Below are 19,147 nucleotides of genomic sequence, written 5' to 3'. Positions count from 1 at the left end.
AGAACAGCTGCCGCACACACACACACACACACACACACACACACACACACACACTCACACACAGTGCAACAGGAGTCTTGGCACTGAGGATGGCCTCAGTTTAACAGGTTGAATACCACGCTGACAGAGTGGGCATTGAGCTGCCACTTCAATCTGCCTGCCAACTCCATCCTCTGCCATGTTTCTGAGCAGGCTCTGGCCCCGTCACACCCGGAACAATGACTATAAAATGATAGCCTTATCTATGCCCTCATCACTCCAGAAGAGCATAAACACAGGAAGGAGCACATCCGATTGAGATACCGATATGAACTGACAAATCTAACTTACCGGTAGACCTCAGCCAAACACATTCATCACAAAAGTTCTACTATCCTCCCCCAGCTCAGTCACGTCATCTACATGTATTCATTTAGCAGAGGTGTTTATCCAAAATGACTTAGAAAAAGACTACAGGGTGAGGTATAAACGTTCTATCAGTATGGGTATTCCCTGAAAACGGAACCCATGACCAAGGTATGGTTAGGACCTTGCTCTACCTGTTGAGCCAGTGGAACATACTCCATCACCCCCGAGTCCCTCTCTTCCCTTTTCGAAGGACATTTTCAGGCCCATTTGTCTGAACCTTTGTACAGCAGCCAAGCCCCTAATGCTGCTCTTGGACCTGGTGTTTGCACAACAGGACAGCCACAGGAGAACTCAATAGCTGTTGTTTATGCTGGAGGCCATTCTATAGGCCACAGAGTGACTGATTGATACATCGATAGACATGTACACACCCACTATACATCTGAGGGCGATAGAGCGGGTAGACCCTGCGGGCCTGAGGCAGGGCTGAGTCACTGTGATGGCGCAATAAAGCTGCACCTACCTGAGCACATCAATGGCCCCAAATCCTGGAACTGTGCTTGCAAAATCTACAGGTAAAGCCGGAATGAAGTTCCGGGATGAAGAACACTCGCGCAACACAAACACTTGACAGGCATCACACCTTTCATGGGGCACAGGATAAATATATATGACTGCAAGAGATGAGATGCTAAAGGAATTTGTTTTGTAAATTGTGTCTAACAGTGATACGGTTGATTCCAAGGAGCCATTGAGGAATGAAAATGACCTTTGAAAAATTCAAGGCAAGTCTTGAAATTACACAGAAACAGGCAAGGGCTAACCATACAGGACTCCCAGTTCTCAATTCTCCTTCCCACATCGCATTACATCACGTCTGAGTTGACCTCACGTAGGCTCAGGCATAGGCAGACGTGTTGACACAGCGGGGTACAAACAGGTTTACAGACATTTCCTGCACTATGTGTCTGCGATTGTTTCAGCACAGAGAGTTGGGATCAATAGAAGACTCAACAACAGGCAGCCGTGCGGACGCCTGCGAAAAGGGAATCAAGGTCGAGGAAGCACTGTGGAATACTGGGAACATGACAAACATGGGCGAGAGGGCTGGGGGCGGTATGGGGGGGACAATGGGGAGTATGATGGGTGGAGGGGGGGGGGGGGGGGGGGGCGGGGTGTGGCAATTCAGGGGCAGTCATGAGATCTAATGAGACCCGATGTAGAGAGTGTCTTGGCCGCCTGTGTGAGCACAGCGGGGGAACATAAGCCCATTAAACATTTACATGAGTGGGATGGTGGGATCCTGCAGCTGCTGCAGCATCATGCAGCCTCCCTCACATGGCATAGTCGCCATAGGATACGGAAGTCCTTTCACAGTCTCACACTAAAATACTTGTTTCTGATTATTTATGTTGTTGATGTACTGCATCATTCATGGCCAAATGCATTCAGCTACAGAAGAGATTAACCAAAATCTTGCATTGTCCGAGTGTGTATTTGCATGTTAGGCAGTTCAACTGGTACCACACAGGGTGCTCTCAGCATGTCTTGCATATCAGGAAGGTAAGTCAGGACCAGCTGTGCACCCTCATTTCCAAACGACCTTAACGCCTGCTTTGCATTCTCTATTCTCAGCTGCTCGACAGAAAAGTCAGACAGAGACACATACCTCCCAGTTACTGAAGTGTCCACGGCTTATTTCCCGCTAGGACTTGTATATGGGTGGTGAGAAATGGTGTCTACCCTCCTGTGTATGTGAAAGAGAGGGGTGTTTGGGTGTGTGTGTGGGCGTGAGGGAGTGTGTGTGTGAGTGAGTGAGTGACTACACACAAGCTCAGCACTTGTGCAGTTGGTGAGCCCTCTGCAGAGTGTTCAGCTGTGGGGGGAAGGGTCTGAAAGAAAGCCTCTTCTTTCTGAAGAATGAGCAGCTACTGGACAGAAAGGACACACAGACCAAGATCTTTCTCAGTCTCTCGCCAACTGGATGTCAATGTTTGTCCAGCTAAATATACTTTCTGCATTTACAACTAAACCTGCTGCAGAATGCACCGTTTGTTATGAAGAGCTGATTTAAGACAGTATGTGTGCCAAGTCAACTCCTAGATTATTCCTGCAGTTACTCTGTAGTGTTAAACATCCTTAGTAGTGTTTAAAGTAAAGAATGTGTGAGAATGTTTCAATGTTAATATAATGAAATGTTTAATCTCATCATACCAATAAAATCCAAAATGTCTAAATGTTTACTCATACCAAGGATAACTTCCAAATGGCAAATACTAGTACCAAATGAGTCGGTCTGTATTATTAAGAAACAGACTTGGCAATGTAGGAATCAGGCACCACACTACACTCACTTTAAGTTTAGACAGGCACCAATTTCTAAGCATGACTCAACTTGACGTGTATGAATCAACAAGCTTTCTGGGGTTTCTGGAGAGTCAGAAAGAGAGTGCATAGTTTGGGGCCAAGCAGTGAAGTAGGCACCCATAGTGCTTCTTTTTCTTATTCATCATATTCTTCTGGCTAGGCTGTCTATGTCTATTCCAGCAAGTTTCATGCCTGCGCCTCGAGAGCTCTAATGCCACCAATGGGTCGAATTTCATAAATTAGGTAACGTTGGATTCCTGGCCTGCTGGGCTGCATGCAATTGAATTGAAAGCCTTTTGGACCAAACAGGAGAGCAAGGAGCCGTTGCACTCGTGTGCTCCGCCATCTTGGCCTCCTCATAGCTGCCTGCAGCGATATTTCTGTATTATTTACTCCTATACTAGAATTAAAAGAAATGTCAACATCGCATTGGATGCATGTTTGGGTTGGATCGCTCTTCAGTTATTCCAAACGGGTCTCGCGCCGTCTGCATTTATAGCTCAGTCTCTGGGTCTTAATCTGTCTCCCTCTCTCTGGGCGTCTGTGTTCAGCCCCTGGTGTCCACTGTGGCGTTGCCCTGGGGGTGTTGGTCTGACCGGAGGTGCTTGTGCCTCTGCTCAGCAGTCGGGGCTCTGCAGACAGGGCTCAGATGTTCCCCATGGTTGGCAGCACACAGACAATGCAGGGTGGTGCGGCATCCATCCGGCACTGTCGCACTTAATCAAACTAATCATAAACTGAACTGAACCCTGTCCCAGTGAGATCGCTGGGATAAAGGATATGACAGACAAAGAGACAGACACCGAGACCGAGAGAGAGAGAGAGAGAGAGAGAGAGAGAGAGAGAGAGAGAGAGAGAGAGAGAGAGAGAGAGAGAGAGAGAGAGAGAGAGAGAGAGCGTATGTCTGTCTGTGTGTGTGCGCGCGGATGTGTGCATGTGTCTGAGAGAGAGTGTGTATGAGTGAACCATTAAATAGACATATTTATATCAAAAGCAACCACCACACTGATTCACAACCCAAATATGAAGGTCCAGCAAATAATAGAGGACAATTTGAATAGACGTTTTAAAAGCAACCACCACACTAATTCACAACTCAAATAATGAGCTCTGCCAAATTTGCATGGTAAACAAACCATCTCCCTGTTTAACGCCATCATAAGACCAGGACATGGTTTATGACCAAATTCCAAATGATCATAGACACACCCAAGCCCCAGGACTGAAACCACTACAATAGCCCAAGGAAGTCACAAGCAGAAACAGACACACATCAGCACTACACAGGAAATATGCTATGGAAACACAAAGTTCACCAACGTTTAGACAGATCCATTTAGTTCGGAAACGGGGAGCAACAGGCTAAACCAAACAGGAAAATGCATGCATGTTTCTCCTTTGGAATACACAGTAATAGATACGAGACCCATCTCAAAGTCATTGTTTTGGTTTGCAGGCCTATTCATTTCACAGCCACAAACATTTTGAGACAGTGGATCCAACAACACATTCTAAAATCAAGCATCCTGCACTATATGGTTTCAAGGACCAAGGACCTTGTATTAGTCCAGTGGCCAAATGCATATCCATGGACAAGAAAATAACTGCAGTCTGAAAATGAATCCATTATTACTCAACACATTCTTCACTTTTATCTGCCCTTCAATTAGGAAAGATGATACGGTGTGGAGCAGCAAGCATTCTGACAATGCCCTGTGACATTGGAGTGTCAGCATGGCAGGGGCATGAGGAAATGCCAGGGCCATCTCAGAGACGCCTCATCAATCAGCCGAGATACACCAGAAAGACAGAAACAAAAACACCAAGCCTCTTAACACAAGGAAACACAAGGCTCCACTCACAGAAAGACACTGGAATCCAAAACCTTGGAACTCCTAAGGGGAAATTCATCTTTATGAAGTCAAGCATGTCATGGGTAGTTCTCAAGGACATGTTTCTTTCCAAACTTAACAACACTGAAGGTTGGATTTTTTTTTAAAACTTGTTTTCCTTAAGAGTAACTTATACTCTTACTTATCCAATATTACCTGAGTAACTGCACATACTACCCTAAAAATCATCCCTCTCACCTGTCCTCCCTCTTTTCTCCTCTCCCCTCCAGTCAGTCCCACAGTCATTTGGGCCTTGCTAAGGCTCATAAAAATGGCCGCCAAAGACCTCTGATGGCAGGCAGGAATTCGAGGAGCACGGTTATGTAACGGGTCTGTCAAAGCTGCTTTTTTAAGGATGTGCTTTCCACTGCTGGGGCCCCCCAGACGACAGCAGTCATAAGTACACAAACACATAACGCATGTGCGTACACAGGGTGTTGGTGTTGCTGTGAGCGGGCTGAATTTGGAGGTCTTTAACACGCAAGCTCAAGCAGCCACCCTTCAGGCATCACTGCAACACCTCTGCTACTTGTAAACTTGTAGAAGATTGGCTTTTAGAACACAACGCAACTATATAAGAAGATCTTCCTCAGATGAAAGTATTTATCATGTAACCTTAACCTCACTCAGAATCTCTTGGCATAGTTAACATAAACCAATAGGACAAATACAAGTTGCACAAATGTTAGCGCAAACAACTATACCTAAGCTATACAGATATTCTCTTCTTTATTCAGATGATATTGCAAATAACATTTTACCCATCCTTAGATTTTTTTGCTTATTGTGTATTTGTTTTTAAATATTCAGTTAAAAAGAAATGTTGCCAACTCGATGCTGTTTGTTGATGCATTGATTAAAGGTGTATTGTTAAGATATTTGGTTTATTGCTGTGTATCATAGTTCAAGTGATGTAAACCTGATAGGCCAGTACAAAAGAATGTCTATTAAATAGTGCACTTAACTAAATGGAGCTGTGTCTTTGGGAGTGCTACAAGCCCTGCTATACTTTGAGAAATGACAGATTAGATGAGATGCTGAAGTGTCAGAAGTGTTGGCTAGTCTTTCAACGGACACTATGTGTTTACCACACACACATTCTGGCTAGCGTTAGCTTTTTGCGCCATAGACAAGGCTTGTGACATTTAATCTAGCCTTTAAGATCTTCAGCTTTCTAAAATAATGTAGTTAAACTTGGGCGTTTCTTGCCTGGTATGTATGCATTGTGTAGGCTAATGTTCTAGTATTTTAAGAATTAACATGTTCTAACATACGAGATGTAAAGGCTGAAATATGCTTCTACGACTGTGTTACTGTGTGGCCACGCAGTTGCTTCGATGGACTCGTGAACCTTTATAGTTCCATCAGTTGGTGGGTTTCGCAAAGCAATAAAAAAAAAAAAGATGCGGACCAAACTCTGTAGATGGTCGTATTTGTACATAAAAGTTGTTTGTTTGACTTTTTTTTGCTTAGATTTTTTAAAAGTTACAGAGAAATAGACAGGGCAATGTAAAAACCCCGTTATTGTAACTGAAAAATAGGTCTGACGGGATTTGCGAGGTGTCTGAGCCAGCTATCTAATATTAGCATACTACTACCCACAAGGTAAACAGGGATAAATAGTTGTTCGTTTGACTTTTTTTTACTTAGATTTTTTTCAAAGTTACCGAGAAATAGACACTGCAATTTAAAAAAAAAGAAAACGTTATTGTAACTGAAAAATCCGTCTGAGGGGATTTGCGAGGTGTCTGCATGGGTTGGACCACTCACAGCCCTTCGGTCTCCTTGGGCTCTCCGTCATTTTCTACGGATAGTTTAAAAATGTGGGAGGTGCACGTCAGGCCACGGAGAGGTGCTCGGTGAAGGCTCTGCGTGTCTGCGTAAAAGGCCGACCATAAATCAGGCTTAAGAGTGTCATCCCGCAGTTTTTTTTCTGTTCTGCTCCCGACTCTGGTTGCCTTTGCACCATGTCTTTTGTAAACTGTTGCCTCTAGCCTTCATGTAGACACCATGAGGGCATTCTTTTTGGTGCACAGCGCATAATCTGCATGTACATGGCGGCAGCCCTGGGCAGAGGATTCAGACATCAAATACAACCAGACTACCTTTCCGATTTCACTTCCTCGCTGACAAACAATCATGATCAACGACTCGTTTGTTCGTGGGCAAAGTCTTTCCTCCAAATTGTCAAGTCAAAGGAGCAGAAAAGGCTAATAAAGGCAAGAATTTGATTTCACTTATATTTTATTTACATCATTTATGATCGCCAGTTGGACTATTGTTACATTTTAGTAACCCAAAATGGTGGGAGAGCCCTGGCTCAACTGTTTTTAAGGTTAGGTTTACTTTAGGTTACTTATCTTGATTCTTAATGGCATTCTAATCATTATTATGACAACAACAGATCAATGATCATACTACATTCTCAAACAACAGATAAAGTAGCTGTTGGATAGTTTCCATTGGGTTTTTAAAAAACAAACAAACAAAAAAAACTTTCATCTAGGAGCACTGCTATGAATGACATGACGCAGAGAAAGTTTTCACCACAGAGAGAGACTAGTTGGAGGGCCTTTCCTGGTGTTGCCTTAACTCTAGCATATAAACAAAGAAGACAGAGCCAAAGTTTTGGTTTTACCCAGCGCCTACACTCTCCATGTGCACAATGTTTATCCAAACCAATGCCATAAAGCTTGGTGCGATGGAATTAGCTTGCCACCATAGCTAAATGAAGTACTTACTGAGAGCATTACAGTATGATTATCTGCATCTCAAACCAGGGCGCTTCAGCCATATGCTGAGCCTGTGCCCTCCACATGTCTGCCAAACAAAACACTTAGCTCCAGTTGAAGCTGACAAAATGGCCTCCATCCCCACAACCCCCCTTCTCCCACTCTCATTTGGACTTGGGTAAGACAAAAAGAAAATCTTTACATGCAGGACTAGCAATTCAAATAGACTATCTGGACTTTAAAAACTGTTAACTTTCACTGTGACACACACACACACACACACACACACAAACTGGGAAATATGGCCGAGGAGGCTGCCCGAGAGAGGCTCACTTCCTTGCTCTTGTAGTGCGGTGTGGGGGGTGAAAAGAACACGGTGTTCTTTACATTGCTTCACCATATAGCTAGGACAGATAATGATCAAACCGGTCTCAAAGGTGCATGGTTTATGTGTAAACACACAGGGTGGCTTGTAGGACACTTCACTGGTCTTGAAATGTAACTAGACATTATGCCCTTTCCCCCAGTTCTGAAGTCAGAGGAGAGGTGAATATAGTATGTTTACTCTGGAAGAGTACATATAAGCCCTCCCCCTTCATCTATAGGTCAGAAAAAAATTAAACTGTTCCTTTGTCTGCTATGAAGCATGAGGTTGGAGACCTCAATAACATGAATGTTGTTTTAAGGTACAACAGAGCACAAAATAAAGCAACAAAACCCCTCAAAATAAAAATATAAAGGGTGCTTGCTAGGTATTATTGTTACCATAAAGATACATTTCATTTCTATTGAAATAAGTTACAGGCATTGATTGCCTAGAAACACTGACGCTGTTTCGAGTTGAAGACATTGATTTTTGAAGTCTGATAAAAAATTCAATCTATAGATACAATGGCTTTCTTTATCGGGTCCTCAGTCCACATGTTCCTATAGGAGGCTCACCCTATGCCGTGTCAACGGGGTCATTCATTAACCCATTAACCCTGTCCTTCAGGAAAGATGTCTCCATGGCAACAAAGAAGTTACATGCCTAAACCCCCATTTCAGAATGGGAAGAGGGTCCGGTACTGATCAGGCTTGTGTGTCTGTTTTCGTCTAGCCAACCCTCTTTCTCAGTAAAAAAATAAATAAAAATAACAAACACACTCTGATTTTCCCTTATACAAATTCACAAACTCACTCCAAGGGTGTTACTTTTGGCAAGGGTGGTTTAAAAGGCTGAGGTCAGGACATTGCAGGTCTCCTTTGGTGTGAAAATGGTAGCCTGGTACTTGACTGCTCAGAGAAAGAAGCAGAAGAAGAAATGGTAGGCCATCTCTCGGCTGATGTAGGATACGGGGCCTTGTAATGACGGCACAGATTTATGCCTCAGCAGAGCCCTGTCAGGGCCATTACTGCAGCCATTGTGCTCCTCTCCACTTTCCACTGCAAAGCCAGGACCGGCAGCCATAAATGGCTCAAGACATTAACCCTATCCAAGCTCTCTCTCTCAGATACAGAGACAGAGAAGAGTGAGAATGCATGATCTAAATGTGGACATGAAGGAGTAGATAAACACACATGAGTGGAAGGGATGCGAGTAAAATGAGGAGCTCAGGGAAAACAGGAAGCAAGATGAAATGCATGCTTGGTACCAAAATGTATAGAAGATAGAAGGGTTGTACAGAGCTTTGCGATCATGCAAAACCTAACTCAAACATTTTCAGCTCTGTTCAAACGGCACTAAAGCTGTGTACTTCAAGTGATTATGAGGAACACCCAATAGTGACTCTTGGCAAAGCTAATAGGATGTGTAAATTGTCTCAGGCTTGCATGAGGACACCACCCCTATTTGCACACCTGTAAGGCTCCCAACAATAGTACTTGGTGATTTATTCAAACAAAAACACCACAGAACCATCCAGTTTTGGAACCACATTCAATTGCAACTTCTCTGTGTGTGCTAAAAGTGGAATGGGGATGTAACTTTTTCTTCCTTCCTCTAGCAACCATGTGCCTCTACAGGTATTTAGTTTCAAACGCATTCAAAGAAAGCCTGAGGTTATAGGTCTTGCCTGACAGTCTACTCTTGTATAGGGTGTCGGGGAGAGGAAACAGCAAAAAAAATACCGCACCTGAAAATACACAAAGAATCACCCCTCAATGTATGCAAAGCCTATACTGTACATACCATGCATATTTGCCTACTATGGATGTCCAAAGAGACATTTCTGACCTACTTATTGTTAGTGGTGTTCAAATGAGAGTTATATGAGTTAAGACTGCCGAATGCTTGGAACTGATGTCCCACTCAAGTCTAAGAAGTAGGTCAAACTGAACAAGCAAGTAGTAGCTACACTGGCTCTTTAAAAAAGCAGACCTTGTTTTTGTGAAAGGTTGTTGATATTTAAGCTCAGCAGCCAATCAAATTTCCCCCTTTGCTTCCATGCTGCTGAGGCACTGTGTTGTTTGACTGGGATTGTTTATGGCTCTGTCCGAGCCACTATATTTGATTGCAATTGTAGAGCCAGGACTGTATGAACATCTGACTTTTTTTAAGCGCAAACACTGAACAGACAACTGGAGGAGCATGAGGAGCAATTTGCTGAATGGTACAAAAACAGTATGGGATTATATTCACGCACTGTACCTTTAAGTCGCCTAAATTTGATTGGAAAAGTAGGGAAAAGGCCACTTACAGTTTTATATTAGTTTATCACGCCACTTATCCACTAAAGGAAATTGAGTTGCCTTAAAATGGCACATCCAGACATTAAATGGTTTGCGGAAAAAACAAACATGCACTGTATAGCCTAGCATTGTTGATCATAAACTTCCATCCATAAAACACAATACAGTCATACAGATGCCGAACAACTTCTGGGGGAGACCCTCATGGCTTTGTTAAACACTACAATACGATTTCTGTTAACAAAAGAGCTGGGATTTAAATAAGGCGAGTACCCGAGGAGTCTGTAAGACTGAAAGCAGAGCTCAGCCTTAGCGTCCCTCTTTTCACTTTTTAGGCCATATAGCTGCAGCATATGCAGAGACCTCCTTCACAAAACTCTACACACTGGAGGACAAAAGCTGCTTTCAGATGCCTGTACTTTCTCCATAGTCAACATGTGTGTACATGTTGGAGGCAGCGGTATGCTTATATTTATCTCAATGACTTCATACTAGGTCAGACACAAGACTTTATTAGCCACCTTATGCTTAAGAGTAGTTAATTAAGTAGGTAAAAAAAAACATGACCATGCCCACACAAAAGAAGGCTGAATGTGGTAAGTCCATAGTAAACTGACAGTTACATTATCTGATAATGACGACATTGAGGCAGATCCTGCGGTTTGCACTACAGAAATCAAAAACAAACTTTTTGCAGAAATGTGATGTGAAATGTGACCAACACCATCAATACAATCCAGTGCAGCTTGCCCTGCAACCCTTCTTCCAGAGCCAGCACGAGTGTTGGCTGGATGTGGTCATAATCGCTTCCTTGTGGCTCACCCTGGGTATAGAGGCCTGCGTCAGTGCCTATCCTGCCTTAGTAAACAGGACTTGGGTTAATCCACCACCTGTCCACTCTCCACATGCGATCAGGACAGTCCTTAGGTACACACATATAAGCTGGAGACAGAGCCCAATTAAACCAACCTGTGATCCATGTGGGTTAGGCCTAGTTAATCCACCTCTCAAGACTGAGGTATATAGGACAATGGTAATTTAAATATCCTAACATTACGTGATTCATTAAAGATGGATCATAGTTCTCTCCAGGTGATGTTGGAAAGTTTTTGTGAGTCAATATATGCAATAGACAGGCACAAGTAGCCTAATAGAGATAGGCCTCCATTATTTCTTTTTTTGCCAAACATCATTACAGTTAGCTCTTTTGGTAAACTTGGTTGGCAATTTCTTTTACTGATATTAGATGGATTTGGGAGTTACACATGTCTATATAAATCAATAATCCCAGGTCGTCACAAATATAAAGTATATGACAGGAAAACATCTGAAACGTCTGAGAGCCTAAATATATATGTGACAACTTCCCAAAATCTAGCCTCGTTTTAATATTTGTCTTCCCAGTTCAGATCCAGTCGCCATCCTCCCACTACTGGTAGTACATTTTGTACTAAATTGCATCCCCCTTCAAAAGGCGAACGCACAAGTCGGTTGGCTGGCTAACGCTAGCTGGCTAATGACAAACACCACTTCAATACAACTGAGCAACGCACGTTTGGCCTCAGTATGTGAATATATGTACAGCACTAGAGTGTCGCGGGTTCGCGTTGTAAGGTGTCCCTTCCTTACAAGCGAGGTCATTTTCACTTACCAGCACAGGAGAGCTACAATGAGGCACACCAACAAAACGCGCAGCCTCTTCATTATCTTCCCGCGGGGACCAACATCCTCGCTTTTTTGTGTATTTCTGTCTCTTTAATACAGTATAAACAGTTGAAACGCAACCGAGCTGTTCTTTATCAACAACCACGTCAAATATTTTAAAAATAAAAAATAACAGGGGTGTGTGTCACTTTACAAAAGCAATATTCTACTTGTATGAATATTGCAACATCCACCCCCTACAGCTCGTTCGCTTGCTTTCCTCTGTAACTGCTCTTGTTGCCCTAGCTCTCCTGTGCTTACCGCTGCTGCGGTTGCTCTTTCAGCCAATGAGAGAAGCCAGAGGCGGCCGAGTCGTGACGTCTCTGTGAAAACCCACGCCCATTTCCCCAATCTAAGATGAGTTGGAGGTTCAGTCATGCGACGCGTAAGCATATGACAGGCAAGCCAAATCTAAACATCTACCACAAATTATTGTGCAACAGGCAAACGGGGCTTCATGATGACTAAGTAGTACCTGTGAGTTAATTGTGTGTGCAAGTGGGGAAACTCGAGGTAGGCTTACCTGGCATCCTCGTGAAGCCTAGCTGACTCAAGAATAATACATTCAGATCAAGATATACATCCAAGGAAAACAATTCAGTGTGGCATGTAGATGAACCATTATCATTACACAGTTTCATACATTTACTAAAATGTTATCATACCTCTGTCAGTTCTTAATAGCGGGGCGACAATGAATGCACCTTTCCCTAATGAGTAATGGACCAAGTTGTACTGGGACAGGTTAGTGCCCTATCACACCATTGATTGATGAAATGGGCTACAGGCCCGTTATTTTGATAGGCCTACACAGGCTATTTTATAATACGTGGACAAAAGTACATGTCCAATAGCATGCAAAATACCCAATCATTTCTTCCCCTACTTTATTTGTGTTACCTGTGTAGACCAATAAATTGTGTGTTTTATGTAATTGCCGTATATTAGCAGGTATTGTACATATAATAAATCAAGTGGGACTTTCTGTGAACAATACATTTTATACCCTAAAACACCACTTCAGAAGTTTTTACATGTCCTCCAAAGAACAACAATTCCCATCATACCTTTCGCCATAGTCGCCTTTTACATTGCCATTTTCATTTTAAATGAATACATATTTCATTACAACTTGTTACGTATTCTATAATTATATATATATATCTGTTATATAATTTTTATGACACAAAATCTTGTGACTTTCGGTCATACCACATTAAGATTTTCTTACTTCTCACAGTGCTCCGCGGGGTCCTTACGTTTCAACATCCCCTCAACTCGTTTGGTGAGCTGTCCATCCGAAGAAGTTTTGACGGGTGAAAAGTCGTCAATCTCGTCAACTTTTCTAGGGGGTCCATTAAGATCAGTGGCGTTTATATTTCGAGTTTTGGGGTATAACTCGGGCTCTAGTTAGAATAACATTCGTGTGAGACTATGGAGATAATGTTACTACGGAGCAGGGGGTTGTTACTGCTGCTGTCGGTGTTCGTGGCGGATCGGTCTTTGGTGGCTGGATTTTCTCAATCTTTAGACAGTGACTTTACCTTCACCCTTCCAGCTGGCCAGAAAGAGTGTTTCTATCAAACCATGAAGAAAGATGCTTCTCTGGAAATCGAATACCAGGTGTTCTATTTATAACTTTCTCCCATTTCATTCATTTTAAGACATGTTGTCACAGGGCACACAGAGCATCTGGCAGTGCGTATGGCTAACCAGCGAAGTTAATCTTATTAAGTTTGTCTTATGTTGATGGAACTTTTCTGTAACTTTACTTAAATGAAGGTTCTTACAGCATGCCTTGTTCTGCATACATTGGCTACGTGTTTATATGGATGGCCATGGCGCGCCTTAAGATAAACTGAAATGTGTGTGATGTTTTCATGAAAGTGGATGGTTTGGTTTGGTTGACCTTTTGGGCAATTTCCTGATAACTGATCTCTTTACTGACGTGTCAGCATTTGTGTTTCACACATGAAACTGTGCCATTCCGGAGGTGTAAATCAAACATTAGTATATGTTGTTAGTATCATCTTTCTCGTCAGTGTTATGTAATATGCTTACAGTGACAAGACGAAATCTTGTGGTGAAACAAGTTCTGTTCAGTGCCAGAGTGTATTCAAGTGTAATAGGTTAAATGTCAGAATTGCTTTAACCATCCCCAGTGCCCCTTTGGCTTACTTGGCCATGGTTTTAGGCTAACGAGGACAGAAAGCTCCCACTTGGCCATAGGAAATTTGATAACTGAGGATACAGGGTACCTATTGCCTGTGTGTGTCACCATGAGCCACCTTCAGTGTTATCAGGGTGTGATCTTTAGTGGCTTTTTGTAGTGTCTGCATGGACAGGGTTGGATCTCCTGACTCGGTGTACATGATATGATGGTGCTTCACAGGTGCTTGACGGAGCAGGTTTAGATGTGGACTTCTACCTGTCATCGCCTGATGACCAAATCCTGGCCAGTGACTTCAGGAAATCTGATGGAGTCCACACGTATGTGTCTGCTGCACAGTCTAACCCTTATCGTTGATAATTATGTACCTGCAGTTACAACTTGCACACAAAACTCCTTTACTTATGAATGTATCAGCAATCTTTTACTTGTTTTTGCAGTGTGGAGACGCATGAAGGAGACTACATGTTCTGCTTCGACAACACCTTCAGCACCGTGTCTGAGAAGATAATTTTCTTCGAGCTGATTCTGGACAACATGGGCAACGACCATCCCGATACAGAGGAATGGAAAGAGTATGTCCACGGCACGGACATGCTCGACATGAAGCTGGAAGACATTATGGTGAGTGCTGTAGAATCCACACCAGAGATCACAACACCTCTGAGGCATGTGTGCTGCAGATGGTAAGGGAAAAAATACCTCCTCAGAACAGATAATGTGAAGCAGCACCTGCGTGTTTCAGTTATATCTTTGGGAGCCAAGGTCAGAGTTGTTTACAGAATGAGCTGTCAGTTTTTGACCATATTGTTTTGGCACGTCAGCCATGAGAATGTTATGCAGCGTGGATTGTGTTAGTGTGACCTAACTATTCGTGGCCTTTGATTAACAGACAGAATCACAGCCTTCCCTCAAAGGCATTGAGTCTTGACCCGAACTGTACAGACTACATGCAGCTCTGTACCATAGCTTGTCATTTAGATTCTAGATTTAGAGTCAATTGTCTCAAGTGAACAATAGTGACAGGAAGCAAAAAGTAGCAGCTGTTGAGGATATCATGCTAACCTCTGCTACAGTCTGTCACAGTGCCAACAATACACAACCTCTCTGTTGTCCCAAGAGACATGAATCGCTATCAGCAGATTCACTACACTACTACACTACTAGAAATAAGCGTGCGTGCAAGCTCTAAAGAGGACGATACCGATTCAAGAGAAGTATTTGGAAAGGGCACCTGAGGAAGACTTAACCCCCACGCAAGTGCTTTAGCCTTTCAAAGCTTCTTTGTTAATTATCCCTCGTTTGCTTTTTGTCCTCCAGGACACAATAAACAGCGTTAAAGCTCGGCTGGGGAAGAGCTTGCAGATCCAGACAGTGCTCCGAGCTTTTGAGGCGCGTGACCGCAACCTGCAGGAGAGCAACCATGAGAGGGTTAACGTGTGGTCCTGCACCAACCTGCTGATCATGGTGGTGGTCTCTGGGATCCAGGTGTACGTGCTACGCAGCCTGTTTGAGGACAAGAGGGCGACTCGGACGTAATACATCTGTCCTTGTGTGCACTGCGGGTACCAGGGAGAGATGAATGGCATCGTCATGGCCACATCAAGAGACTTGGGAAAAGTAATGCACATTAACACACGCACACACACACACACTGTCACCAGTTGGCTGCTCCTAGCACATGTAGATGGGAGTTTCTTTCTCTTTTCCCTGTCTCCCCTTTCTTCCTCTCCTCTTTCCCCCTTTCTTCCTCTCCTCTTTCCCCCACTCTCATCTAAGACAATCAGTTCCGGTGTATATACCTCTACCCTAATGTTGGCAATGCACTGCTTCAGTTCATACTTGATTACAACACCTAGGCACCACAGCTAAAAGAGTGGGACCTATGTTAGTGTTCCTCTTTTGTTCCTCTAGCCATTCATCCTATTTGCCCCCAGTAACTTATAAAGCCACGAGACAAAGGAAAGCGATACAGATTACCTAGAGAACAAGCATTGTTTTTTTTAGTTTTTTAAACAAAATATGCTAAATGTTAAGGTTTTATTTCTAAACATACTAGTATATGGGGAGTCATTTCTGATTTCCATGTGGATCTTCTTCAGGCACTGATGGTATTTACTGGCACTGCCCCCATTCTTCTTTTATTCTGACTTCTTTCTCCGTGCCACACCTTTGTTCATTCAAACCGTTGCTGCCACTGTACTGTACTGTGCCACAAACCTGTTTATTTCTGTGTCATGCCCCTGTAGGCAAAATCACATTCATTACAGAAGCCAACTGTGAGAACTTCAGCTGGGCACGCAATGAGAATTAGCTGCGGTACAGCAGCGAAAAGTCACCTTGCATATATACACCTGCCTATGGTTGCACCACTGATCAGCACTCACAGGCACGCCTCTATGTTAGGCTTGGTACACAGCATAATCTGTTTTACATACAAGTCTAGTCTAGATGTGGGTCACACCTACAGATACCTCTGGTCCAGCCACTCACAAGTTACACCTCATCTTGGAATAGCCTCTGGCCTGCCAACTCTTTTGTTGGCGTCCCTCTGGCTTCTCTCTGAGTAGAGACATTCATCTGGCCAGCAGGGCTCTGCCGTTGGCCAGAATGGGGTTGTGAGAGAGGTGAAGAGGGCTGCCTGTAGTAAATCACTGATCTCGACATGCCTGACCTACATGTGGGGCGTCCATTCTAGCTTGGCATTGACATGGGCATCAGGTTTCACCTCCCTGGCACAAGAGCCTTTCTGCCAGTATGTCTGTGTGGCAGTCAGCCTATTTCTGCACTGGGGGCTATACTTGTGTTTCCATGGGCAGCCACACCTTGAACTGAGGATGAGCGGGGGGAGCGGGGGGGGGGGGGGGGTGGAGGGCTGGAGGGAGATTCTTGGTTGCCATACCTGAAACTGTTCTTGAGACTTTCGGTTTTTTTCCCCTTGGTGTGGAGTGCTCAGTTGAACTGCCGTGTTTTAATTTATGTTGTTCATTGGTTGTGCTTCTAACATTTGCCAAGTGATGAGGATTGAATGAATGTTGCAAGCTTGCATAAATACAAAAGACTGCACACAAGCACTAACATAGCAATGAAGGATGTAATAGAAAATGTTTTTAAGTAACTGCTGAGTCTTTTAATGCTGCTCTGTTAAAATGCTAGATGTGAGCTTGACAAATTTGGATTGTGGCCATAATGTCTAGTGGTGTTGATGGACAAGGGCTCATGCAAAACATTTTTGTTCACTGAGTTCTAGCCAAAAAAAGAACTTTGAAGAACCTATGTATAGTAGATAACTGTGGTGTGGTTGGCCGTTGATGCCATACCAGGGACAAAACAGTGAGGATAAATAGAAGGTGCAGTTTATTGAGGTCTTTTGTGTTTTTCTTTCCTCCTGTTCTGGTGAACATATGAAATATGTTGCTCCATGCTGCCCCCTCTTGGAGAACTGCCCTAAACGCTGCACAGAACACATACACAAAGACAAGTACTGGTCAGAGAACACCCAGAACCATTGTATCTTGTATTCCTTCATGATAAAACTAGTTTAATGATTTGGGATTTTTGGGCTTATTTTCAATTTCACTACGGGAAAACATGTTAAAAATCTGTATAATCTTAAAACAAAATACTTTGAAACATTTTTTTCTTTTTCACTCTCAAGTGCCCTTGCAATGTTAATAATAGTAAGCACAGTCCTTAGATGTCTCCTCATAATTGCTGTAAATTGTGAAGCAGTGACAGGATAACATGGTGTGACCTGTGGATGATCAGATTGAGGAGAGGTCTGTTACTTGTATACCCATACTGTTACTGCCTTGAACAGATACTTAAGTACTGTCTATGCACAGATGTCCTACCTCTGACTCTTGGCCAAACTGCTACACTACTGCTAACCTCTCTGACTTGTGTAACAACATTGAAAAGCTCCTGATGCCTACTTGTGACAAGAACTGACATTTATGGAGGAAATAAATGGAAAGACAATAAAACTAAGTTTAGATAGGTAAACATTTTAAACGTATCAAAAACTGTCATGCTTTTGTCAAGGTTTTCCAGTGTTTTTTGTTTGTTTCTTATGAGCTGTGAACATTGAGGTGGCTACTGAGAAAAATTTAGATGAACACCTGTGGATTTGTTACAGATATACATTGTGGGTTCAGCCATCCTCATCTGAATCCTATCAAGTCATAATAAAATCATTTTAAGACATTTTTATATCTGTCTCTTGAGTTGACATCATTGCTCTCCGCATAAGAAAATCCTCCCACAAGTATGACCACCTTAGTTTATGATTCTGATTTAGCCACACCACTGATGTCACTCTAAATGAGGAACTCGTCCTATTGACAGGTGTGACAGTTAAGTATTGAAAGCATTATACACTACTGTATAGAAGTATTCTGAGCTTAGGGCACTTATTCTAAGGTTACTAAGATATGGGAATTGAATGTATAATGACTTCACAATAAAGAAATACATTGTGAAAAATTAAAACTTGAATAAATAAATACATGTTGCTAAGGAAATGCATCCCATTTTCTAACTAAAAACAATTCATAATTTCTGCCAGAAATATCTTCAAATATTCTAAAGCTTGTCTATGAATTTTACTTATGATTTCATGGAATGCATCAAAGCACTCACAGGTTAAATAGAAATGGTCATTACTGCTCTCTAAACACAAAGCCCATGAAACAAGATGTGATATGATGTAGTTTGTGATGTAGTTGACATATTTTAAGAATCACCCAATGTGTTGTCTCTGACCTGTTATGGAGCCTTGGGCTGTTTTGGCCGGAAGTCTGGTCTGATACCCTGACACTGATCTGTAGCTGGGCCAGAGACAACAGCAAGAGACAGGGGCTTCAGCCTAAGAGAGGCACACACCGGAGATCCCAGCACACAATCAAGGACATTGACAGGCAGACGTCACGTATGTTCTCCTCTGTCCGACACCCTCCCTCTTACCTGCCCTGGAGCAGCTTCCCATAGTATACAGGTTCAGGGTGATCCATTGTCTGCATCACAGTGGCATTGTTCTGTGAGATCACAATCTACAAAACATACTACAGATTAATACTCTGTAAGTAGTGTACATATCTACAATATGAAGTGTAATTACTGTCCGAATTTGCCAAGCTCATATATATTTTCAGAAACAATGGTTGTTAGAAAAAAGTACAAATGTTAGACAATGTAGAAAATGTTAACCATGGTAGGTAGCTGAGGGGTTGTCTGAGTGTCTTTGTGTTGGGCTTTGACTGGTG

The 19,147-nt window shown here is 42.9% G+C and overlaps 2 protein-coding genes across 2 annotated transcripts in view; one reads left to right on the top strand and one right to left on the bottom strand.

The window, feature by feature from the left end:
• The window catches only part of suco (SUN domain containing ossification factor), a 45,262-nt gene extending 33,154 nt beyond the window's left edge, over nucleotides 1-12,108 (bottom strand). Inside the window, exon 1 of the mRNA XM_031574831.2 lies at nucleotides 11,661-12,108. Within this exon, the coding sequence (XP_031430691.1) occupies nucleotides 11,661-11,713 (53 nt within the window). The 5' untranslated portion in view covers nucleotides 11,714-12,108. The remainder of the gene's footprint in view (nucleotides 1-11,660) is intronic.
• Nucleotides 12,109-12,968: 860 nt separating this feature from the next.
• Nucleotides 12,969-18,095, top strand: tmed5 (transmembrane p24 trafficking protein 5). The gene is made up of 4 exons (XM_012839570.3): nucleotides 12,969-13,336; nucleotides 14,106-14,203; nucleotides 14,324-14,507; nucleotides 15,204-18,095. The coding sequence occupies exons 1-4, from the start codon at nucleotides 13,148-13,150 to the stop codon at nucleotides 15,420-15,422; spliced, it is 690 nt and encodes a 229-aa protein (XP_012695024.1). The 5' UTR covers nucleotides 12,969-13,147; the 3' UTR covers nucleotides 15,423-18,095.
• The last annotated feature ends 1,052 nt before the right edge of the window (nucleotides 18,096-19,147 follow it).

Source organism: Clupea harengus, chromosome 10 (assembly GCF_900700415.2).
Source record: "Clupea harengus chromosome 10, Ch_v2.0.2, whole genome shotgun sequence".
Lineage (NCBI taxonomy): Eukaryota > Metazoa > Chordata > Actinopteri > Clupeiformes > Clupeidae > Clupea > Clupea harengus.
Note: the sequence above shows the minus strand (reverse complement) of the source record. Positions and strands in the feature narration are given on the sequence as shown.

What these genes read in the sequence shown, in the direction of transcription:
- tmed5 (XM_012839570.3), top strand. Translation starts at nt 13,148, where the DNA reads ATGGAGATAATGTTACTACGGAGCAGGGGGTTGTTACTGCTGCTGTCG. An exon ending in CTCTGGAAATCGAATACCAG is followed by an intron (nt 13,337 to 14,105) that starts GTGTTCTATTTA and finishes GGTGCTTCACAG; the next exon opens with GTGCTTGACGGAGCAGGTTT. An exon ending in AAATCTGATGGAGTCCACAC is followed by an intron (nt 14,204 to 14,323) that starts GTATGTGTCTGC and finishes TTGTTTTTGCAG; the next exon opens with TGTGGAGACGCATGAAGGAG.